The 25,688-nt window shown below is 40.1% G+C and overlaps 2 protein-coding genes across 3 annotated transcripts in view; one reads left to right on the top strand and one right to left on the bottom strand.

The window, feature by feature from the left end:
* Positions 1 to 18,832, top strand: part of TP53BP2 (tumor protein p53 binding protein 2) — a 59,916-nt gene extending 41,084 nt beyond the window's left edge. For both annotated transcript variants that reach the window (XM_063304087.1, XM_063304077.1), the window contains exons 8-18: positions 162 to 326; positions 635 to 872; positions 2,492 to 2,620; positions 3,339 to 3,493; positions 8,863 to 9,346; positions 11,058 to 11,836; positions 13,804 to 13,941; positions 14,096 to 14,229; positions 15,003 to 15,169; positions 16,825 to 17,024; positions 17,987 to 18,832. In XM_063304087.1, the coding sequence (XP_063160157.1) occupies positions 162 to 326; positions 635 to 872; positions 2,492 to 2,620; positions 3,339 to 3,493; positions 8,863 to 9,346; positions 11,058 to 11,836; positions 13,804 to 13,941; positions 14,096 to 14,229; positions 15,003 to 15,169; positions 16,825 to 17,024; positions 17,987 to 18,028 (2,631 nt within the window). In that variant the 3' untranslated portion in view covers positions 18,029 to 18,832. The remainder of the gene's footprint in view (positions 1 to 161; positions 327 to 634; positions 873 to 2,491; positions 2,621 to 3,338; positions 3,494 to 8,862; positions 9,347 to 11,057; positions 11,837 to 13,803; positions 13,942 to 14,095; positions 14,230 to 15,002; positions 15,170 to 16,824; positions 17,025 to 17,986) is intronic.
* Positions 18,833 to 21,451: 2,619 nt separating this feature from the next.
* LOC134497992 (calpain-2 catalytic subunit) overlaps positions 21,452 to 25,688 on the bottom strand; it is a 44,116-nt gene continuing 39,879 nt past the window's right edge. The window contains exons 16-20 of the mRNA XM_063304066.1: positions 24,867 to 24,935; positions 24,308 to 24,386; positions 23,733 to 23,849; positions 23,265 to 23,323; positions 21,452 to 22,092 (exon numbers count right to left, since the gene is read on the bottom strand). Coding sequence (XP_063160136.1) covers positions 22,069 to 22,092; positions 23,265 to 23,323; positions 23,733 to 23,849; positions 24,308 to 24,386; positions 24,867 to 24,935 — 348 coding nt within the window. The 3' untranslated portion in view covers positions 21,452 to 22,068. The remainder of the gene's footprint in view (positions 22,093 to 23,264; positions 23,324 to 23,732; positions 23,850 to 24,307; positions 24,387 to 24,866; positions 24,936 to 25,688) is intronic.

Genomic DNA, 25,688 nt, shown 5'->3' with positions numbered 1-25,688 from the left:
AATTATAATCACCTGTCATTTTTGTGAAAAGAAGTAAAGCCTAGCCAGAGCTACTTTTCTGGACTTCTGTATCCCAAACTTTTTAGAACTTTCATAATGTTCTGTTAATTGTCAGGTGCATTCTAGCATCATCCTGAAAATGTTATTTCTTTTGCATTCAGCTGAGAAACAAACTGAACCAGGAGCAGAATGCCAAGCTGCAACAACAGAGGGACTCTTTAAACAAACGCAACTCAGAGGTGGCTGTTATGGATAAGCGTGTTAATGAGCTGAGGGAACGGCTGTGGAAAAAGAAGGCTGCGCTGCAGCAAAAAGAGAATGTACCAGTGAGTGACAGAAAACAAAACAATCTCGTTCTGCTATTGAAGCATATTTAGCTGGATGGGTGGGCATGTGACATTTGTTGAGAATCTCTATGCTGTATTCCTAGCATTTTTCTTATAGCCTGAAAACCATCTGAAAAAACACATCAGCATTAATCTACCTAGTTTTTAGATAAGGAAAAATGCTTTTGCCCCTTTGGTGCTCTATGTAGAATGAATAATAGATTGATTTTTTTATACTGAGTTTTTCCTGGATGAGTTTTGAGTTGCAATATTTATTTTCTTTTTTAATATGCAAACCTCTTGCTTAGGCGTCTTCAGATGGGAACCAGCCACAACCAGTTGTATCTACTCCAAGCCGAGTGGCAGCTGTTGGTCCTTACATCCAGTCTTCCACCATGCCACGTATTGCCTCAAGGAATGAACTGTTAGTCAAACCAGCCTTTCCAGATGGGACTCCAACCTTACAAGTTGCTGATGGTCCATTAAAAACTCAGACATTGCCAAACATGAGAGCTGGTGTTCTTTCACAGATGAAAGCTCCTAGTGGTAAATGCTATTTTTTTCCCCCTTTTACTTTCTACTTGTTTGAAGTGTTTTGACATTTCCGCTTGTCATCTGATCTTATATCAATTTGCCATGCAGGTTGCTAAGTAAGGCAATTAGCCTAATTAATTCTACAGGATGTCCGAAAAATAAAAATAATGTTTCTCTGTGCTTTCTTCAATCAGTTGAACTAGTTGAAGTAACATCCGGCTTCTAAATGCAAAGTTCTTTCAGACTATACAGTAGAATATATCAAAAATTAACTAAATAATGTAAATGCAAAACTTAGATAGTTGTTTCTAGGTAATTATCTAGAGTTCTCATTGCATAAAAACAGATGATCTAATTTTTGCTTTTGCTTGAATATTTGTTCCATTATCATCATTAGGAAATATTCTATGTTATGTTAGCATTAGTGTGGACATAAAATCTTGGAAGTAAAAGTATTACAGCTATAGTTTTATTTGGAAACATGAAAGATACAAATAATTGGAAACCTAGTTTTGTTTTCAGTGAACGAAAACCTTTACGGAATTCAGGTTTGTTACTGATAACAAACATTTTGAATGGAAGAAAGGTGTGGTGTAAGATACATACTATATCAGTGTATTTTTTTAGTAGTGCTTGTAACCATTGTGTAAAATGCTCAAACTTTATTTTGGTAATAGTTTTGTGAAACTATTTAATATTTGCTCTGTCTGGGAAATCTTATTATCAAAAATTATTAAGTGAAAGCTTCTTTAAAGAACTGGATGAATGTAAGGGAGATATGATAATCTCCCTGTTTATATGTGAATTAAAGTTAATAGCTTTGAGTGCGTGAACTCATCTGCAAATTAAAAAAGTTTCCTGCAGTTGCTACAAGGAAGATAGTTTTATAAGAATGAAAAACATTTTCTTATAAACCTGTATCTTTGCTTCAGAAACAAAAAAGATTAAACAGAGTTTTGTTACAGGATTTGTTCAGCATTCATTCATAATCTTTATTAATCTGTACAGATTTTTTGAAATAAGCTGTCACCATTATCAATATGTAAAGTGGGTGGCAATTTTGTTCTGATTTGTTGTATCTGAATATTTCTAAAGGGGTATTTGTGGAAAGCATTCATATAGTATACTGACTGAACCCCACAATCAGGGGTATGCATTGTTAGGAAAGGAAGTTATTTATCAATCAATCAGATTTCATCACAGCCCATATCCCCCAAAAGAGGGACTTTGTGTTCCTCTGCATTTTTCTAGTGTTTCACATACTGGAAGTACTCAAAAAGGGAGTTCTTTGATGATACAACAACATCTAATTTATTTTCAAGATTTATAAGAGTTAGCCAAACTTATCTTTTAGATATGAGTTGAACATAAACAGGGTTCTTCTATTTTGGGACTAGCATTAACTCCAATATAGTATATTTTCTTGAATTTGCTACTAACATTTATTAGAAAAGGACAGAATGTTGTAGTGTTAATATTTTTCTGCTGTGGTCAAAATTAACAAATGGGTTAAAGGTAGTTTGTGCAAGTTAGTATATCAGAGAGGAGCCTTCTATATATGCATCTATCAAAATAAAACTCTTCAAGTTTAAAATTAAACTTAATTTCTCTATTTTTCACCTCTACTACAGGAAGTACAGCTGCTGCTTCAAAACCTCCACTTGCTATCAGTGATTGGAATAATTTAAGTGCTGATAACTTTATCAATCAAGGCCCAACTTCCTCAGTGATAAATGTCAGTAGCAACAATGAAGAGCAAGGTGGGGATTTCAGTAATTTATTTCATTGACAGTTTGTTAAGCTAAACCTTTTTAATGAATATTTCAAAATCTTTCCAGAACAACAATGAAGAGCAAACATTCTGACATGTCCCAAAAGGTATTAGATAAAAAATTGAAGCAAGAGTCAAAAGGCTTAAGTGCTTTTATGTAGAGACTAATGTATGTAGAAACACCTAAAGTATTGGGTAGGCCCCATTTCTGACAATTTTGTCAGTGAGCCCTGGTGCTTCCTTTAGATACTGGAATGGCCAGTATAATTTCTGAACTCAGTTAACAGTGCCTGTTCTATTCATACCTGCTTAAGTTTGGTGGTACTGTTGATATTTGTCAGATCCGTTCAGCAAGAAGCCTCGGTATTCTTTCAGATCCAATGCCTGCTTCTTTGTAGAGGATCTTATGACTGTGTTGTAGTACAAGTATGTTCTGTAATTCATATTTGCGAGGGTTTTTCTGAAGATTATAGATAATAATAAAGAATGACTTCTCTGTGTCTTATTTGTCCTTGAAATATAAGGTTAATACTAATTTTCTTTATTATTTAAATCAAACAAGCCCAACTGGGTTTATTTAGCTGAAAACAACAGCTTTATTTCTAGCTTAACAGCTCTAAAAACACTGATAATTTCTTAGTTTATGTTTATGATGTGGATATCAAATACCTATCTAATTTAACTCCAAGTCTGTTTTTTTTTTTAAGTTGGTGAAGGAGATGTTCCTTTTAGAGACAGAGAAAAGAAAGTGCGTCCCCTTTCCATGTTTGACTCTGTTGAATCAAATGGAAGTACTTCTGTGCCTACAACAACTGCACTGAGAAAAAATCAGAGTAGTGAAGACCTTCTGCGTGATGGCCAGGTATTTTTAAAAACGTATAGTATCATTTATGTGATACTTTGATCTTGATTTCTCTTCATGCCAGGAGAAGTATCTAAATCCATTTGATACAATAGGCACTGATAAAAACTTCCCATTGATTTTTAAGTAATATTAATAATTAATACTATGGACATACTTGTTTTTAGATGGGAGTGATGCTTCCTCCTGTCCTCTTTTAATTAAAGGAAGAGGCAGCGTACTGCCCGGCCAGCCTTGTCTCCTCATATGGAGAGGAGAGACTGACACAGTTGCTTCCTTCATTATTTGAGATCATGCACAAAGGGAAATTGCTCCATCTCCTAGTCCAATTCAGTAGACAACAGGGGTTTCTCTGAGGTGTGCACCCAAATGCAAGTAGCAGAATTTCACCATCACAGAAGAAAGGGACCCTCATCTCTAGTAGCCCTCATATACATCCTATGCCTTATCTTATTCCTCCTCCTCTTAAATCACATTTTCTTAGGGGTGGAGGGAAGATAAAGAACATTCCTCCCAGATGCTGTGGGGGAAGAGAACTTCCAGGAGCAGCCAGGCCTATGCAGCTGCCACAAAATAAACATAGGAGTTGGTCACTTCTTCGTCCTTAGCTTCCACTCTCAACCCTCTTCAGTGAAGTCTATTGGGCCCCAAAGCCTCTGTGTGTATTTTTTTTTCCTGATCACATGGATACTATCGTAAGACTATGCATTAACAGTGTTCTTAAACTAAAAATAAAGAATGAAACTTAATGAAGAATGAAACTCTCCCTGTACCACCAGTACCTTGTTCCCCAAATCCAGCTTCTCCTTTCTCCCCCCCCCCCCCACCATATCCACCTCCTCCCCCAAGGACCTCTTTGCAAAACTAGAAGGGGGCTGACGCCTTGCAACCTTCAACACCCCTCCCCTTAATATTTGGACTTCTCAACCTCTCCTGAAATCTTGGCACCCTGATGCCAAGGTCTCCACCACCACCATTACTTTTTCCTTTCCCCCACCTCCTCGTCCCCCATCCCTGCCTTTGTGAGTGGCTCCTGCTGCTGTTGCCTTGGTCAGCCCAGCCTTGGATCTCCTGCGCCTGCCTTGAGACAGAGGCCCCCCAGGCTGGGCTGCTGCACCTGCAAAAAGGCAGGCATGCACCAGCAAGGAGAACCCTGGCATGGAGGCCCCGGTCTCTCTCTCTCTTTTTCTCGCCATCTGCTCCTCCCTCCTCCTCATTCCCTGCTCACTCCTTCGCTCACTCCTCACTCCTTGGCTTGTGCTTTGCTCACCTTCCCACTTGCACCTGTGTGCACAATCCCCGCCCCCAACCAGGGTCCACATACTCTGGTGGGCCAACCCAGTGTTGGAGGTTGGAGGGTGTTTGTTTGGTTTTTGTCTCAGCTTTTAAAAAATAAATCATGATCTCCCAGGGAACCCTAGTGACATTTTGCAGAACCCTAGGATTCTACGGAACCTTGGTTGAAAAACCCTGCTCTAGAGAATGCAGTGAACTGGACCGACTATCAGCAACTCTGCTGTAGCAGAGATGAGATGATTTGGAGGCTCTTTGGGGTCACCTTTCTGTTTGGGTTCTTTGTGTCATGAGTACGGATGGCGAGCAGGAGGAGGCCCCTATCCAGGGGGGAAAACGCATGCGTAGTTTAGAGACTTGAGCTGTCATTCAGAGAAACCCAGAACAGACCCGCCTTGAGTTTTGGGGTTTATCTGTCTGGGTTTTCCCACGCTCCTTCAGTTTGGTAGGATTTTCTGTCTACTATAGCAGTTAAACAAAACCTAGAGACTTTCTCCTCGTCTCGGCGTGGTCTTTGCTTAAGCCAGGACACTTTGGAGCTTTATTTTCGGCTTTCTCCCTGATCCCATTAATCACCAGGTCCCAGCAAAACTTTGCTACAATTGGACCTTTTGGCATCAGGCTAGAAACAGGAGGCTGTGAGTTCTAGTCCCACCTTAGGTACAAAGCCAGCTGGGTGACCTTGATGCTTTCTCTCAGCCCTAGGAAGGAGGCAATGGCAAACCACTTCTGAAAAAACTTTGCCAAGAAAATTGCAGGGACTTGTCCAGGTAGTCTCCAAGAATTGGACACGATTGAACAGAAAAAAAAAATAGCGATCCTGTGGTGGTCAAGATAGCTTCCGATTGCTGACAGTCTCAGTTTGGCAATGGAATTGTATCCTCACTTTCTTCTCCACAAACATTTCTGTCCCAAATTTAGGATTAATTTCTCTATCCAAATGTGCAAACTCTTCACCTGATGGCAAGCTGGGTCTACGTGTAATATCTTCTTGGCTCTCAGTTCAGGATGTTCAAGACACCTAACAAAGCCTTCTACCATTTTTCTTACAAGGTTAAGTGGACAACTTTGAAAGCATCATAGTCACTTTGCATATGAATCCAGTCTTCTGTCCCATCCTGCATACTCTGCAGTTTCTTTTATCTCTGAAGATGGAAGTTTCGTTTCTTTCTTTCTGGAGAATATATTTATTTACAATGTCTGTGCTCCTCTCCATGTCCATTGCAGAAGGCTTCTGGCTGGCTTACAAAAGTTATTTCTTCCTATTCCAGTGATAGCCTGATAGCTTAAATAGTCCTTTCCTATTCTATTGTTCTGTTCTGTTATTCTGCATAACCAATACACCTTTCCCTGGTGCAGGTATCCTTTTCAGCCATTCACTTCTCATTGGATCACTATGGTAGTCCAAACCCTGGGGATTTTTGGCAGCTTAATCTTATATAGATGGAGAAAAGATTGAGCTTTGTGTTGAAAAAGCTCAGTAGAGAACATTCTGGGATGTTGCTCTGCTCAGGGCCAGTCAATTCCTCTTAGCCTAACCTAGTTCACAGCTATTAATTTTGTGAGGTTGGAGTGCTTTGTATGATACCTAATGAATAATAATAATCTATAATTTCCTAAGCAAGGGGTCAGCAACTTTTTCAAGCAGTGGGTGCCATTGTATGATTTTGCAAGATACCACAGATGCTAAAAGCATAAACGTGGGGGAGAGGGGAACCCTTTTCTGTTTCTCTTTTTGATTAAAAATGTTCTAAATCTCAGAATTCTTGTGAGAACACCACGATTTTGCAATATTTCATCCTTTTAATATGTATGTATTTATATATTGGAGATCAGTGACCACCATCTAACCCCAACGTATAATACAGTATATGAGCAAGGGAGTATAGAGAGCATTTTATTTATTATTTATCAAATTTTGTCACCGCCCATCTCCCCCAAAAGAGGGACTCTGGGCGGTTTACGATAAAGCTAAAAAGATTAAAATACAATAAAAATGTATAAATATAAATATAAAATAGCATCCAAGATGGCAGTTGAATGTTCTGATTGAGATTTATAAATACATGGGGACCACTTTAAGGCGCTAGCCACCCCCAGGATTGACTACCCCCCTTCCCACCCCAAATGAGATGGAAGAGCAGGGTCTTTAACTTTTCCGTAAGGCCAGGAGAGAGGGGGCTTGCGTCACGTCTGGGGGGAAAGTGTTCCAAAGGACGGGGGCCATGGCAGAGAAGGTCCGCTTCCTGGACCCCGCCAGTCAACATTCTCTCATGGACAGGTCCATAACATGCCCTCTCTACATGACTGGGTGGGATGGGTCGATGTAATGGGGATGAGACGGTCCCTCAGATAACCTGTCCCCATGCCATGTAGGGCTTTAAAGGTGATAACCAACACCTTGAATTGAACCCGGAAGGAGACTGGCACCCAATGCAGCTCTCGCAGCAGAGGTGTTACATGAGCTGTCCTTGGGGCACCCGAGACTGCCTGCGTGGCCATGTTCTGTACCAGCTGCAGCTTCTGGATACTCTTCAAGGGTAGCCCCATGTAGAGTGCATTGCAGCAATCTATACGGGAGATGATTAGGGCATGTGTGACTGACCGGAAGGCCTCTCGATCCAGGAAAGGGCATAACTAGTGCACAACATGAAGTTGAGCAAAGGTCCTCCTGGCCACCACTGCCACTTGCTCTTCGAGCAGGAGTCGTGAGTCCAGGAGGACCCCCGGATTCCGTGCCAGGTCCGTCTGGGGTAGTGCAAACCATCTAGAACTAAAGATGGTAACTTCCCGGATACAGAGGAGCCCCCAACCCACAGCCACTCTGTCTTACCAGGGTTCAGCTGAAGCCTGTTGTTCCCCATCCAGGCCCCTACAGCCCCCAGGCACTGAGGGTGGTCACAGCATAACTTACATCACCCAGGACAGAGATGTATAACTGGGTATCATCTGCATATTGATGATACCTCATCCCACGGTGGTGGATGATCTCACCCAGTGGTTTCATGTAGATGTTAAAAAGGAGCGGGGAGAGTACTGAACCCTGTGGCCACCACACAAAGGAGGGACCGTGGGCTGGATCTCTTGCTGCCTATCAACACCATTTGGGACTAGCCCTGGAGGAAGGAGGTGAACCAGCGCAAAACCACACTGCCCACCCCCAACCCCCTGAGCCGACCCAAAAGGATACCATGGTCGATGGTATCAAAAGCCGCTGAGAGGTCAAGAAAACGAAGGATGGATGCACTGCCCCCATCCCGCTCCCACCAGAGATCATCCGTAAGCTTGACCAATACTGTTTCCGCCCCATTTCTGGGCCTGAAACCTGACTAGAAGGGGTCTAGATAATCCGTTTCATTCAGAATCCTCTGGAGTTGCAACGCCACCACTTTCTCAACCACCTTCCCTAAAAAGGGGAGGTGGGAGACCGGACGGAAATTGTCTAGCACAGTAGGGTCCAGCAATAGTTTCTTGAGAAGAGGGTGCACCAGCGCCTCCTTAAAGGCAGCCAGAACGCCCCCCCCCCCCCCCCCCCCCGTGATGAATTCACCATTGCCTGGACCCAGCCACATGTCATCTCCCGAGTTGCCTTCACCAGCCAGGAGGGGCATGGATCTAATTGACAAGTGGTGGCATTTACATTCCAGAGGACCTCGTCCACTTCCTCAGGCCCAGCAGGATCAAACTGTTCCCAGATAACCGGGTAAATACGTTCCCCAGGCATCTCCACAGACCGTGCCTCACTCTTGGAATCCAACTTGGAACGGATCCAAGTGATTTTATCCTGCAGATGCCCAGAAAAGTCTGCGCAGCCCTGAAGGTGGGTCAGTGAGCCCACCTTTCCCAAAAGGGATTGAGTGACCTTATATTTATTTATTTATTCATTTTTATTTTATCAAATTTATCACCACCCATTTCCCACCAAAGGAGGGACTCTGGGCAGTTTACAACGAGACAAAGTTAAAAGTTATCTTGTGTACTATTTACCTTTTGCTTTTATCTTGTAAAATAATATTCCTTTTGATATCTCAGTATTGGAATAAATGTTTTATTTTCTTGGCTGTTTTGACTTGCAGATGGGCACTAAAGGTGTGGCAAAAATACCACCACCTGTTCCTATCAAACCAAAACAGATCAACTTACCTTACTTTGGTCAAACTGGTCAGCTTCCTTTGTCAGATGTTAAGCCTGATGGCAGTGTCCAGAAGCTGCCTCTGGCAGTTGTCAGCACAGGAAGCAAGCAGAAGCCACCAGCTCCACTGGCACCAGCAGCATCTCAATATGCGCAACAGAAAGTATGTGTTTCCCCAAGCGGCCTTCCTCCTAATCTGGATCTAGCTCTTCCCAAACAAGAGAGTCCTCCTGCAGCAGCTGTGAGACCTTTTACTCCTCAGCCAGCCAAAGAAGCCCCTCCACCACCTTTTCGAAAGCCACAGACTGTGACTACCAGTTCCATCTACAGCATGTACACAAAGCAGCAAACACCTGGGAAAAACTTTCAGCAGGCAGTGCAGAGTGCTCTGACAAGGGCCCAAACCAGAGGACCACATTTTCCAAGCGGTGAGCATTTGAGGATATGTTTGCTTTTCTAGGTCATGTTCTGTTTCACCAAAGGCTGTCTCTAAAGCGGGAGGGCAGCCTGAACTGTGGTGAGAATTCAAGGAGCCACTCTGTTTAAAACAGGGGCCAGTAACTTGCAGGTTTCTTGCAGTCCCCATTATCTCGTCGTCCCTAGAGTAGTTGGAGCTGGAAAGACTGGTCCTTTATTTTCAGATCTTTTAAGAAGCAAAATTAAGCCAGTGATTTGCAGTAACATGAGTCCTAAAATAAATGCATTTATCTCAGCTGCCTTTAATAAAGCAAATTATTTTGTTGAGATTAGGGTTGCTCAAGAAATAAAAATGCCACTCACTTTTAATAACTACATGTTAACCTATATTTCACATGGGTTCTCAAACTTGACAATATCACAACTGCTCACAGCAGTTTGCATAGGCAAAATCTGGGGTAAGTTTTGTCTGTATTCCTGCTTTGCCTTTGTAAGCTTGATCAGGTTAAAAAATACTTGTAAGCTACACACCCCTCTCCCAACTTGCTCACGATTCCTCCGTTTGAGAGCCACTGCCTTAAATGTTGCAGATAAAAAATCCTCCAACCATTTTGGGCCTGCCAAAACAATTAAAAGAAAATTGTGGGCCCCAGCCCCAAATTTATCCACCCTGTTTTAAGATATCCTTTTCTTTTCATGTATTTTTACTTACATATTGAGTTGAATCCAAATAGGTTCTATTTAGATCCAATGAAATTTATAACAGAAGTATGAAGAAATAGCTAACCACGACCTGGGGAGGGGTGGGGGTTGGAGAGCTGGATGTGCTATCAAATACACATCCTCCGAAGTCCCTTAGAATGACAACGAAGGAATAGGAATCCTACAACTTGTATTAATTGCTCCTTTTTGGGGCTAACTGGAATGCAGAATAGAAAAATGCATATTCTGTTCTAACTTGGGACTGACTAAGTTGTGTTTTTGTGGCAGACACGCTTGTTAATTGTCAATGTTTGAAATTTTTAATTGATTTGAATTTTGATCCTCAGATCTTGAGTTGGAATAGTCTGATTTGAGGTATCTGCAACTGTTTCTCCTTTTACTGGAGAAATGTATGCATTTTCCTAAGTGCAGTAACTATTAAATATTATGGATCTGGATTTAATTGTGCTTAAGTACCCATTGAAATCAGTGGGGTATGTTAGTCATAGTTATGTTCCAGAGGTTGCAGTGGGTCTGCATTAATCATGAGTAAGTTTGGCCCAGCCCAATACTGAGGACTATTAATTCTGATTGACTGTTGCTTCAGGGTTTGTTTTGTGACTGTCCAATTAAGCCTTGTGCATAATGTGTTGAGATTTCCAGTGCAAGAATTTACACTGCTTACGAGAGAAGCTGTTTTTCAGTGCAATATTAAAACGTAAGTCAAGTTGTAGTGGAATTGTCAAAGAAACCTCCAGCACCTCAATTTTTCCTCTATTTCTGTTGTGGTCCACACTGCATTAGAGACCAGTGCTTAAACTTAGAAAGAAAGAAATGTTAGAAACCCTCATGTTCCATTACATTTCCTAAGGATCTAATGAATGAGATGACTGCTCTAGCTGATTGGAGTAGTCATATTACCAGTTTTGATGTAAATCAAAATGGTTGAATGTATGTATTGTGCACTTGTTTGGTTTGTTTGCCAAGTGTTTATGGTTTTCTTTCTGAATTGCTCCTTAGTATATGGAAAGCCAGTTATTGCTGCAGCTGGTGTCCCAAATCAGCAGCAGCAGATAGACAATAATTATTCAAACACACAAGGCAAGCCAGCTAGTCCAGAGCCTGAAATGGAAACTACAGCTTTGGCCAATGAAAATAATGAGACAGAACGTATTCCTCGCCCGCTCAGCCCAACCAAGCTTTTGCCTTTCTTGTCAAATCCATACCGAAATCAAAGTGATGCTGATCTGGAGGCCCTTCGGAAGAAGCTGTCTAATGCACCAAGGCCACTGAAGAAACGTAGTTCTATTACTGAGCCAGAGGGTCCTAATGGGCCCAACATCCAGAAATTATTGTACCAAAGGACAACTCTGGCTGCTATGGAGACCATTTCAGCCCCATCATATCCACCAAAGCAAACATCAGCTGCAGTTACCGAAATCTCAGCAGAACTCCCAAACCCTTACTTAAACTCAGAAGTGGTGAAAGAAGTGATTCCTACTCCACCTGAGCCAACTATTTCAGAGGAAGCAGAAAGCCCATATTCTGATTCCAACCCTAGCTCTCTGCCTTCATCAGGACTAGATAGTGGTCTTGAGGGGATCTCTGACATCGCTTCTCTCATTCAGCCTGAAACGGAAGAACCAAACCTAGATGTGCCTTTGCCCATTGACATATACATGGAGGAATATCCTCCCTACCCACCACCTCCATATCCTTCAGGAGAACCAGAGAATTTGGGAGAGGACTCATTCAATATGCAACCTCCTGAAGTCACTGGACAGTTTTCCTTACCACCTGTAAGTAAAAAAAAAACAGTTTCAATCATTTTGACACTCATCAAGTAAGATGATTTATTGTGCCACTACTGAGTGTATAACTCTAACTATGGTAATTCAGCTCTATTGATTGCTAGCCATACATTGCTGCTGTGCAGTAACTTCAGACTTCATTTATTGAAGGCCCTGTTCAAACTGAAATGACAGGTGGATGTGCTTTGGTAAAGTCTAGTGGCTATTATTCTTGAGTAAGTTTTACTTCTGTGGAATATATTTCAGCTGAATGGACTAGGTAATGCAGTTAGCACCTCATTTTGAAATGTTTATGAAGTTTGTGATAATCGGGTATCTTCAGTAACATTTCTATGTTGTATAGTAAGAAGTACAAGTTGGTTGAGAATACTAATATGTCTACGCTCTGCCAATGTGGAGAGGCCATTGTAGCAGCTAAAAAAACTATCAGTTTCCTAAATTTCCTCTTCTCTGATAGCTTCTTGGCACATTCCCCCTCCCTCCCCTGATGTTTTGATTTTCCATCACCTTAAAGTGTTTAAAATTCACTGTGGAACAGTTTTGAAAATGTATTTTACAGTAAGTATATGCTATAACATACATTGGGAAAGTAAAGTAAAAACATTATGACACTACTTTAGAAAAAGGGGAAAGACTTTCAAATCTCAGCTTATCATGCAAGTTTTGTAGGTTGCTAAATTGCTGCCAGCATCAGGATATTCTTAATAATTACCTCTCACAAAGTGGGATCGTTGCAGCTTTAGTTCAATTATTTGTGTAATTTTGGTTTGCTGCTAACCCTGTTAGGATATTCCAAATCTTAGCATTCTATTGATTCTAGAACAGAACAAAGGGAAGGAGTCAAGGCTATTGGTGTTATATTCTACCTTTTCAATTACTCTGATGTCAGTTGTGTTTATGTACTTACGAATAATATGTTATTTGCTCACTGGCAGCTATTCACTCCTTTTATCCAGTTGGTGCACATTATATTTGTGTTCCAGGCTCAAATATTTGCATTTTTAAAACTGTGCTGAGCCTCTGCCTCATGGTAGCCTTCTTTAGTGTTTGCTTTATCAGATTGTGTTAATCATTTGAAGTATTGATTTAAAAAAACCTTTTTTGTAGTTCTTTTCCTGATGATTACTCTGTGAAGATGACATTGCTTGCCTGCTACCATTCTTAAATGTTGGTTTCTAGTTTTTGCCTCCAGGTGATGGTGCTTTAGGAACAAATATTTTAGTGTAACCATGTGTTTGGCATGAAATCTTTGCTAGGCCACTTGGAGAACACCTGATGCATGCTATGCTAATAATTGTGTCACTTGCTTCTGATACATCATCATACTATTTCTCAAACCAGCCACTGCTTCTGATACTAGAAAGATCCTATCCTTTTTGTATTTTATGTACACCAAGGTCCTACTTAGATGGCCATTGGGACTTAACAGGTTTTGCTGCTTCTTAGCCCCTTTATTTCTGGCCTCTGATTGCCTCACTCTGTCTTACACCATCTTAGAGGTACTCTTCACTGACCACACTGTTGTTCATCCTAGTGATTTGCAAATATGCTTCAGAGAAGTAGCCTTTCTCTACTTATTGGTTGCTCCTTAAAGAAGCTGCAGTGTTTGCTGGGCTCACGTGGTAGCCCTATAGGCTCAGGAAAATGCTTGTATGAGTTAAGGAAATGTTAAGGAGGCAACGCCTGGCCCTTTTCTGAAGCTGATCATGTCTAGGACTACAGGGGACAGTTTTGGAGATCTTAGGGCATATTAGGATGAAATATATGTTGCTCAGTCTACTCAAGGTTTTTTTTACTAGAGTATATCAACCAAGCAATTGTAATGTTTAATATAATGCAATAATTGGTCATGTTAAATTTATTGTTTTAACTTTCTACAACATTGAAATTATCTAAATAATTGTTTTCCTTTTCAGTGAAAAAAACCCTATATACCATTGTTTTGTTTTCTCTAGGGTAAGCGGACAAATCTGCGCAAAATTGGCTCAGACAGGATTGGTCATGGAATGCGAGTGAAATTCAATCCGCTTGCTTTGCTTCTAGATTCGTCCCTTGAGGGGGAATTTGACCTTGTACAGCGGATTATTTATGAGGTATAAATTCCAGCAACATTCAGGGTTGGAATATGAGAGCAGTACTCCTAAATAATTTCAGATGTTATTCAATCCAATAAACTGTGGAGTATAAAATGGTACTTGGCATAATGGAAAAGCATATTCAGCATTCCCTTTTCTTTTTACTGTACAGGTTGAAGATCCCAGTTTGCCCAATGATGAGGGCATTACTGCACTTCACAACGCTGTCTGTGCTGGTCACACAGAGATTGTGAAATTTCTGGTACAGTTTGGTGTAAATGTAAATGCTGCAGATAGTGATGGATGGTAAGGGTGCTCTTTGGCTTTTTGAATTAGCATGCATAAGTTAAACTAGTGGAGTCTTCCAACTTACTGTGGTATCTAGTAAATATATTACAGTCTGTGTCTATTTCAATATCTGCCTGAGAGAAGTAGTAATCATTTTCCTGTTTCTTGGGGGGAGGAATTGCCATTGATTCAGTAGAATAGTTGGTGATTTCCAAAGCTCTGGAATACAAAGCAAAAGGTTTTAGTTACAGTATTGGGCAGCATAGGGCAGGAACAGCATTACTGTCATCAACAAAAAGAGAATTTAGGTGTAGAGGTGGAAGAAATGGCTCTCAGAAAGCAACTTTGGGGAAATGCAGTTGTTAGTGGTAAAAGTTTAAGAAGCTATAACAACCATTAAGACTTTATCTATTTTTCATATCACAGCAGATTTATTTATTTATTTAAATTTATATGGCGCCCATCTCAACCTTGTGACTTATGGACGGTGAATAGCAGTTAAAAATAAAATAGCCATAATAATCACAATAAATTCAACTCTGCAGTCAAGGTAAAAAACTTCTCAACCATCAGCACAACCATCTCATGGATTCTCACATATTCCTATGCCATAACCAGTGGCATAGCCATGTCTTCAAAACTGCCCAAAAGGCCACCAAGTTGGGGCTAATTTAATCTCCAGGAGGAGGATGTTCCAAAGAGCAGGCGCCAAATACCCATCAATCTGGGTATTTGTGGAAAGTGGTTCAAAACATTCTGTTACTTTTTTTCTTTTCCTTTGCAATTTCCAGGACCCCACTGCATTGTGCAGCATCTTGCAATAATGTCCAAGTGTGCAAATTCCTTGTGGAATCAGGTGCTGCTGTATTTGCCACAACCTATAGTGACATGCAGACTGCAGCAGACAAGTGTGAAGAAATGGAAGAAGGCTATACCCAGTGTTCCCAGTTTCTTTATGGTATGCGGCCAAAATGGGATTCCCTAGAGGAGTAATTTTTTTCTGGCTTTCCTTTCTATGTCTAGAAGAGTCTTTCAGGCTTCAGGAAACAGCATGTCCATTCATCTGAGGTTTTATTAAATATGCCCATTCCTAGATGTGACATCTAGCATTATTTGGTTTTTCTTCCCTGAGCCCCAACTTCACTATAAGCCTATTTGCATGTTTACTACTTAATAGGTGATTTGATGCTGACTGTCCTTGGAGTTTTTGCTCTTTCTCTAATGAGCTGATTTTTCTCTGGAATCTCCTTCCTTGTAGTAGAGATGGAGGTCACTTGCTCCTTTTTGAATGCAAAATACTCTTTTTTATCCTGAACTGAGATTAGTATATTGTATCATGTGTTAAAATTTTCAATTCTTCTTGGATTTTAATGTTTGTGGAGATAGTTTATCTGCTACAGAGTGTCAGTTCTTTTGCCATAGCTGAATTAGATTTTTCCCTGTCTGCGCTCACTTGTGCTATTGTTCGTTGTTTCTTCATGAATTGAAACTTGACCTTCACTTACATCTGACAGAAACAGGACTAGAGAGGCTTCCTTTGTTTGATAGCAGAGAAAAACTAAAACATACTCTTGGATCATATTCTCCTAATGTTTTAGTTGCAAAGAGCTTACATAGGAGGAGTCTGTGTTTCAAATCTGAAATGTTTTGAGTTTGAAACAATTGCTTTGGGTTCAGAATAATTGATACTACTCAGGATTTTACAGTTAAGTAAGCAAAGTCTCCTTTATCCGGTGGAAATGTGGTGTCCTGGCATGGTACTTAGTTTGAAAGACCACTGTACTTTGGTGGTCTTACTAAGCTAAATAAATACTAAATAGCTTGGAATAAAAACCCTTTAGTTGGTTCCTACTATTGAATATAACATTTGTCCACCTAAAAATTAAATGCTATCATTTTAACAATTTTTGGATAAATAGTGAACAGTGTGTACAAAAAAAGGTGAAATATGTCTCCACTTTTGGTATCATATGATAGGACTTTAATGTGTAACAGAGATGGGAGATATTGGATAGAAGCAATAGCACGTATGTTTTGCTACTACTTCAGATAGTATCTTCACTTGCAGACTGGAAACTTTATGTTGACTTTTTGCTGAAAGAAGAAAAAAATGATATGATTACGGGTTTTTTTTGATTGACAGTGATGTGGACTAAGTAAGGGGTTGAAGAGATTTCTATAACATCTAAGAGGGAGGGAGGATTATAAGATTGTAATTATCTGTTGAAGAGAAGGTTGGAAGTCATACTATATTTCACAACTTTAGTTTCTTTTCTCTTTTTCTTTTCTTGCACTCTTTTTTTTCTTTTCCTTCAGATTTGACTTTTATTGTATGTAGAATTCTCAGTTAATATAAACAATTAAAAATTGTATCTTCACATACATTTCAGGTAGAAATGATTTTCCCACTTTGTGCACACACACACACACACACACACGTTATGTTAGGATATGTTGCTCCTATAACGGCTTGAACATTCCTACAAAAACTGCTGTATGTTTGCTGTAGTTCTGTGACTTTTGGCTCTTACATAGCTAAGAGTTTTTGTAGTAGCTGACGTTATTGTGCAATAAGTTTTTGTTACGACCCTTTGGTGTTTTTTTGTGCTGCAGGAGTGCAAGAAAAAATGGGGATAATGAACAAAGGAGTAGTTTATGCTCTCTGGGATTACGAGGCTCAGAATGAGGATGAACTATCCATTAAAGGAGGGGACTGCATGACAGTCCTTCGCCGGGAAGATGAAGAAGAAATAGAATGGTGGTGGGCTCAGCTAAGTGACAGAGAAGGCTACGTGCCACGGAACTTGCTTGGGGTAGGTTGAAATAGTGACAAGTGTGTCTTAGTAGGTTGATGGCAATATACTTTTTACACAAAAGTTTTGGCTGTGTTAATAGGTCTCCCTCCCCTCCCTCCCTCCCTCCCTCCCTCCCTCCCTCCCTCCCTGTCAGGGTTTCCTGCAAGTTAAATTAGGATGCTAGCACAATTTATCCTAAATTCAGGGATGTGAATCCACATCTTTCCAGTTCAATGTGTAGTGATGCTGTAAGATCAGCAACCTCTACCTTATGGCAGCTCCTCTTCTGCAGCTGAAACTGATTTCATAAAGATCTGTTTCAAGTCATATTTCATAAAACTTTGCTAATGGGTATGCTCTGGATTGTTGGAATATAGAGAGGGTGCAGCAAATTATTCTGTATGAACACATGTATTTTAAAGAAACGGTTATACCCATCCACTGTGTTGAGAGTGCTGCTCCAATGCATTTGTATGGAATGAAAGCAACCCTGTAGTGGCAATCTGTTCAGCTGTCTGTAGTTGCATAACTGATTTAAAGGATGATTAGCAAGTGACACAATCAAATGTTATGTATACTTACATTGCACTGACAATTCCAGAAATGCATTATAATATTTTAGAGAATTGGGGAACCTCTAAGAGGAAAAAGCAGTATATGTTCAAATTTTAAAAAGAATCCTGATGCAGAAACACAGGGTTTTTTGAATCAAATCCACCCACTGAGGTCTTGATTACTCCCCAAAATGTATCCGACAGATATTGTAGAGTCCCTTGAGCTTATTCTTCTCACCCTAGTCTTGAACTTCTTGACTCCTTGCAACTGCCAGGAGTTGCATGATTTGGGTGGTCTGTCTGTGTGTCTGTATATATACACTCCCTTTAAAAAAACTTCAACAGTATCTCAGGTATTCTTTAAAGTAATTACCATGTGTCTTGATTTGCATACTTCAGACAACAATCTTTCTCCTCTTTTTCCAGCTATACCCAAGGATTAAGCCAAGGCAAAGAAGCTTGGCATGAAAATATTAGAAGCAATTTTGTGAAGTAGTAGCTGCAGGATGTTTTCCTTTTCACCTGAAGAAATGTATCTGTGAGACTTCCTTTGATTATAATGTGATATAAAAGCAAGGCTGAATATACCTTGAAAACATATGAAGGATAAAAATTATAGAAGAAATTCTACAATCTGGGATGCTACTTTCAAGCAATGAACTAGTCTCCCTTTTGGCAAATTAGGCCTGATGGTCAATCACTGCCTGCTCTGCTTCTGTGGATGGCTTTCTTTTCTCCCTCTTTTGTAACTTACTAGTAAGATAGAACCCAACAATTGCTCTAGTTTGTTCTTAAGCCTTTACATTCCTTTCTCTAGAAACAGAGCAATGTAAGTCAGCCAACAGATTAATATAGAAACTAGTAACATTGTGCTTTTAAAATGTCTTAGTAGCAGAGCTAATAGGATGAAATGACAGAATCTCTCTTAAATTAAGGAATCTAAAGCAGTTCTTTGAGCAATAACTTTAAAATGCAGTAGCATTTTAGTATTCCAAAGTATTTGAAATATATCACATGTGATGTAGCTTATGTGGAATCTTTTTTTTTTAACAAACAAAAAACTTGTTTGTAACTTCGGTATTAAATGTAGAAAAGCCACAGATTTTGCATCTCACAAATTTTGTTGCAACTATCTTTTCTTAACTGTGATTAAACCTTTGCTTCAGAAAATGCCAGTTTGTCTTTACTCCTTGACTACACTGTGCTCTTGTCATTGAGCTGTTCTCATATGCTGATGTGGGCACAATAAATATTACAATTTGTGGCTCCTAATGTTGTCAGCATTTCTGGGTTATTAGGTTTGGGAGATGTTTTCTGTGACCTGTAACTGCTATAAAAATGACATTGCTCTTGACATTTAACTTATATCACTTTATCCTGACCAATTAGATTGTATAGCTGGGTGGGGGTGGGGGAGTATACATGAGAAGGGAGATATCTGAAAAGGAAGCCTTTTGTTCCAAAATTGCTTTGTATCTATTATTGACAAGATCATATCTGCTTGAATTATGATGATCTCCCCAGCTGCAGCAAGCACCCTGTGACCTCAAACAGTACTTACTCATTTGGACAGGGTTTCTCAACTAGCGTTCCATGGAAACCTAGGGTTCCATGAGAGGTCACTAAGGGTTCCCTGGGAGATCACAATTTATTTAAAAATTATTTCAAATTTGGGCAACTTCACATTAAAGAGATTAAGTTTCATTCTTTATTTTTAGTTTGAGAACACTGTTAATGCATATATACAGGCCTACACATGAAATGAATATAATCATTTTGTAACTTACGGCCTGGCCTATATTTGAGCCTGAATATGCAGGGGTTCCCTGAGGCCTGAAAAATATTTCAAGGGTTCCTCCAGGGTCAGAAAGTTGAGAAAGGCTGCCTTTGGACATTCAACTTTTCACTAAACATTAGAAGCAAAATATTTGCTAGCAATGACAAGGCTGTAGGCTAAGAGATCTGTGCAACAAGTCTGTGTGTGTGTGTGAGTGCATGTGTATATGGTAGGTGTCTCTGTGGGAACATTCATATCCAGAAAATGCATTCTTACACTTGCTGATTAACATTCTGTTATAAATAAACACCTTGTGTTGGGAGCAAGACAGACTATTCCTTTTCTTTGTGAATTTAGACTGCTGAAATAGCAGTCTCACTTGTATATCTAGTGAGAATAAATAAAAGTACAATCCTCTTCCACAGTGTTAGGTAAGAATACTACCAATATCCAAAAATAAACCACTGAGAGTTACAATTTTCTGAAAATACATATAGGTAATCCTTGCTTAACTACCATTCAAAGTTATATTGGAGCTGAATGAATGGTACGCCCCCGAAGTTACAGCCTTGCAGTGCCCCCATGGTCACGTGATCAAATTTTGGGTGCTTGGTGTGCTGTCAAACCTTACTGCAGCACGGGTGCTTCAACTCCCCCCACTCACCTGTCTCCCCACCCCCTGCCCTTTTGGCCGCCCTGCACAAAGGCACTTCTTTGCAGTGGCGCTGGGCTGAAGTAGAGGCCCTGGGGCCTTCAGCAGTCTCATCTAGCTGCCACCACCACCTCTGGGCTTCAGAAGGCTTCTGAGGCTGTGCCCATTGTTCCCCAAATCTCTGCTTTCCAAAGCATCACAAAAACAGTGCGCACAATTTGGAGAATGGTGCACCTGGCCTCAGGAAGGAGGCCTGGTGTGGCCAGCAGCTGCCTTGCACAGGGCCAGGCCAGGTGTGGCTTGTCAGGAGAAGGAAGATGGCGAAGGTCAGCTGGGCATGGCAGGGCCTGTGGAGAATAGGGTGGAGGGAGCAGCTGGGCTTCGTTCTCTGGTTCTGGGATGGCCAGCCGTGGCATAGAGCTTGAGGTGCCACTTGGCGCTGGGACTGCTGAAGGCACCCACCCCGGGTGTCTACTTTAGACCCAGGGCTGCTGCTGAGCAGTGCTGCTGTGCAGGGCAGCCAAAAGGGCAGAGATGTGGGGGAGATAGGTGGGTGGGGGAGTTCAAGAGGTGGTCCCTCACCTTATTGAGGTTCAGCGCTGGGAGAGACCAAGCTGGGAATGGCTTGGATTGGGGTGGGTCCTTGCCTAACTGGTGGGATTCAGTTAACAATGGTAACAGGGACTGCCAGGATTGCGATCGCTAAGCGATATGCTCATGTGATGTCATGCTTTATGACCACATTGTTTAGCAATGAAAATTCCAGTCCCAATTACCATAATTGACCAAGGACTACCTGTATTGTAGAGGTAGGACAACACAATAGCAACTGGTGGGATTCAGTTAACAATGGTAACAGGGACTGCCAGGATTGCCATCGCTAAGCGATATGCTCACGTGATGTCATGCTTTATGACCACATTGTTTAGCGATGAAAATTCAGTCCCAATTACCATAATTGACCAAGGACTACCTGTATTGTAGAAGTAGGACAACACAATAGCAGCAGGTAAATTGGCACTGCATAATCCCAAGCAATTTATTCCATTTTACTGGTTACAAAATACTACTGGCTCAAGTGACATATCGAAAATCATTACAAATGTTTTTTTAGTAACTGCTAGTACTATTAAGTAATTAATGAAACCGGAGTGTTATTACATTGTGTGTGTGTGTATGTGTTTTAATTGTATGGCATAGCAGTTTGGTGTTCATGTTGCTTTTTTCTTGCTGGGAAATCCTTGTGAGGTCCAGCAGCCAGATGTGTAGACTATTTAGCCATGACAAGTCACATTGCCCTGGGTGCAACACAAGGAGGCTAGTCTACATTGCACGGAGTTGGGCTGAGAGAGAGTGACTGGCCAAAGGTCACCCAGCCAGCTTTCATGCCTAAAGTGGGACTAGAACTCACAGACTCCTGGTTTCTAGCCCAGAACCTTAACCACTAGACCAAACTGGCTCTCATTACATTGTGTGTGTAAGTGAAACATAGATGTAATGAGTTTTTACTCAACTGCAAATAAAAGATGCACCAGTTTTACAGTAGATTTATTCTATAATGAATGAATGCAACCTTTCTGACTTTTATTCAAGTTACACTGCTAGATTTTTTAAAAAAAATTTCCTGAAGAAACTCAAAACTTGACATTTATTTGAAGTGTAGAAAAAAGAAAATTTGACCTGAGAGCATTACAAAGTGACCATCCTTTATTTGAGTGGCAAAAGCATTCCTTATTAACGAATCTGATTTCAGCTGGTTAACTTAAGATCTGATCTGTAGTATGAAGCTAATTTCTAATAGAAAATTCAGCCATTCTCAATACCTTTAGATGTAATAGAACTACAACTCCCAGAAATCCCAGCTAATACCTTATGGCAAACCTGGAAGAGTTTAAGTTAATACTATAGTAGTATATAAAAAGTTAAAGCTAATATATTGAGATTGTTCGGCAGTTACTTTGTTTTTTCAATACTCTCCTCTAGCAGCTTCACCGTAAGTACAAGGTGCATAATAATCCTTTTTTTAAATGTTCCATGCTGATTCCCAAGAGAACTTTTCACCGTTTGTGCATTGCTTTTTCATATGATAGTAAAGCACACCCACTGTGGAAGAGAAGGAAAAAACATGCCATAAGCAACCTTAAACAAATGTATGGCAATTTTAGATAAAATTTAGCTGAATTACGTTCTTTTCAAAACTAAGATTCTCTGTAGAAAAAGGCTTGAATCAACAAAGCAAGCTTGACACTCTTACAAATTCTAGACAAATTTGCCCAGCATGTTTTGCTTCACAGGGTGGAAACAAGCAGTCTTCTGCCTGGATCTGTAGATGATACAGCAGTCACAGAATCTCTGCATTTCATAAAAGCCCCGAACCCCACATATGAATTCCTCTGATTTATACCTACAAATGCAGATAGTTTGAGGATTGTTAATTTTATACCATAGGTTGGTAATCTCTCATAATGCTTTCCTTTATTATAACCAATTACAGCATCTTTAAAGAACTATTATGTTCAGGGTAATGATATGTATTGGGTTATGTATATTTTCAAGTTAAAGTAAGAATGCACAAGATACATCCATGCCATCTAATGCTGACATTCCCTCTGTGAGCCTGTTGAAATGCTGCATTGTCTCTGGTGCATTTATGAACAAGACAATGCTTAAATAGCAGCCACAAAAACAAATCCGTTTGCTTTCAGGGATGCAGAGGGGCTGAATGGTTTCTCCATCTGCCAAAACGTTTTTATCAAGAAGAAAAATGTGAGAAGCATTAATGAACAAGTTTGACTTATGGAGGATCAGTGTAGTCCACATTTACTTTAAAACGCATATCAGACAGTGAGTTGTGCATTTATGTTTCATCACTTAAAACCTGGAAGTATTATCTGTTTATGAAGCCTGTGTAGACAAGCACAGAAAAGACATGAAAAAGTTTTGATGAGTTTCTCCTGGCCATGAGGCTTAATTATGACAGTCTGCCCTCCTGAGGCATAGCCTGTCACACCTCAGCCACAGCTGCATGAAAACTGCTTAGTGTTGTGCAAAATTTCCTGCCCTGCATTTTTAGTCCCCAATAACTTAAACAAGCAAATAAAAAAACTCTGCACATCTATGAGCTGGATATTTAGTTAATAGAAGGCTTCCAGTGCCTGAGACATAAACAGAATATGCATACTCAAGGTTGTTTTAAACTAGCAAATGCAAAAACTAGGAGCTTTTCCTCCAAAGTGACTTTATTCCATTAGATCTTGACAGGATTGCTAACTTACAGTGACAAGGTTCATCTGTATTGTTCCTGTTTTCTCAGTATCCAGTTTCTTAAATATCTCTACAAAGCAGATAAAATAGAATTGAGTTTGAATTCCAAGGAAAGAAAAAAGCAATTAACTATTTTATTGAGAGAAACAAGAGAGAAAATTACCACTGTTTCCTATTAGGCCTGCCCCTGTAAGTCTATAATCAAATTAAGATGCAAAATTATAAGAATGCATTGTTCCATTTCCTAAATAATTACACTCTGTTCTGAGAAAAAAGCAAGGAAGTCTGTTTGTTTATTTTCGCTAAGTGTCCTTTATATTTTAAAAAATGCATATAATCTACACTTGTACTTTACTGCTGCAAATCTTGATGTGAGGAAACACAGTTCTACCTATCTGGAACACAGTGAAGTTATAAACCAAACAAAAGCATTTTGCTAAGACTGCCAGCCTAAATTAAACTAACAACAAGATACTCACTGAACAATGTCTCTAGTCGAATCAAGCACCTAACAAAATTATCAAAATCAATGATCAGCTGCTCATCAGCAAAACGGGCCACAATGACTTGATGCAACTGGCAATCCAACTTGAATCCTAAAATACAAGTAAACACAATCTTATTGCTACAGACACATTCTTGGTGCAGCTGAATACAAAGCAGGCAGGAGCTGCTTTCAAAACATTTTAATATATTAAGATAAACATCAAATCAAGATCAAATAAGCAGAAGCTTTGGCATTACTACAAAACTTACCCTGGCTTTGAACTTGGTCTTTCCAGCCTTACCCAGCTGGGTGTCTTCCAACTGTGTGGATTGTGCCTCCCATCATTCTCAGAAAGCACATCAACTGGATGCTGGCTGGGGTGTGTGGAGGTTATAGAAGAACCTGGAGGGCATCCTGTTGGGGAAAGCTGGGCTATGTTGTTCTAACTCTGGGGTATTACAACCTTCCAGGACCACATCTGGAAGCTGCTAGGATGAGGGAGGCTATCATGTATCGGGCCTTAATAATTGGTCTTTGGCGATCTTAAGAGGATTGATCAAAAAATACCTGCTTGCTCCAAGGCTTTCCGCATCTCATAGGAGTTCATGGTGCCAGAACGATCTACATCCATATCCCGATAAATTTTCTGCAGAATGCAGAAAAAAAGGACATTTTTTTCCTTATAAAAGAAATCACTGCATTTTCTGAGGAAAATGAAGACATACACAGATAGGCGCTTTTATTTCCCCATTATTCATGCAGATTTCTTCTTTTGATAAATTTAAAAGAAGTATTCTTTCTCTTCTGGAAAATTAATCTTGGGCCCTGTAAGTTTGATGGAATAATGTCTAATGCTGGCTGGGGAATTCTGGGACTTGAAGTCCATACATCTTCAAGTTGCCAAGGTTGAGAAACACTGGTTGAAGTGAACAGTACCACAGGCTGCAGTTTCTAATATAAAAACCACGACTAGTTTTATGCACTCAGAGCAACAATGTATCTTGCTTGATACCAATGACACTATTGGTCCCAGGAAACCCATTCAGCCTTCACAATCCAAAATACTAAAATAGATTTTAAGCAATTAAAACCATCCACATTACTTTATTTAAAGGTCCACTTTTACCTGGTATTTCTGAATCTTTGTCCAAAGTATGTGGAATTCCTTCAGCCCCAGTTTCCCACTTCCATCAGTCTGCTTTGGTTAAAGAAACTTCCATTTTAAATGAAAAAAAAAAGATCCAAATTTCTCCCAGTGTAGGCACTCCGTGGCAATAGTTTTTCCAAATTGGTCTACAGAGCAATAGCAATCTTTAGTTCCCCCAAATTTGCTACTACATTCTACTAAACACTTGCTACCTTTGTAGAAAGAAACCTATTCTTAGGCATGTGGTGGATGCCTGTTCTTTTTATGTAACCATTTTGTTACTTACTATATTCATGGTCAGAGGGGTTTGCAAGGTTGCAAAAAGTAGACTTCAGGTCATATGTAACTAATCCTGGCTACATTTGATCAGAAACATGACCTGCACCTGTCTCTAAAACCTCAATTTATGATTACTTGCAATGTATGCTGGTAGATGTATTCTACTCTTTTGGGAAACAAGGACTGTCTATACTTGATTCTTGACTTCTATAACATAGTTGTTCTGTCTCATACTGTTGTTTTGATGCATGCTTACACAACACCATGTATATTCATAATTTTTTACAGACTGTCAGAGGTAAAAAAAAAGTTTCCTTCTCTAAGGAACATTTGATATTGGAGAAGGGCAGAGAGGGGAAAAGACAGTTATAGTAAGAATAAGAATGCAATGGAGCCATACTTATTTATGCTTGGAAAAGAAAGATTAAGTCAGCTTTTCCTAACTTGATACCTCCTGATGTGTCGAAACTGCAGATTTGAGAATTTCCAGCCAGGATGGCCAAATCCTTCAGAAAACAACCT

The sequence above is a fragment of the Candoia aspera genome, chromosome 1 (assembly GCF_035149785.1).
Source record: "Candoia aspera isolate rCanAsp1 chromosome 1, rCanAsp1.hap2, whole genome shotgun sequence".
Taxonomy (NCBI): Eukaryota; Metazoa; Chordata; class Lepidosauria; order Squamata; family Boidae; genus Candoia; species Candoia aspera.
This window is presented reverse-complemented; position numbering and strand designations above follow the sequence as displayed.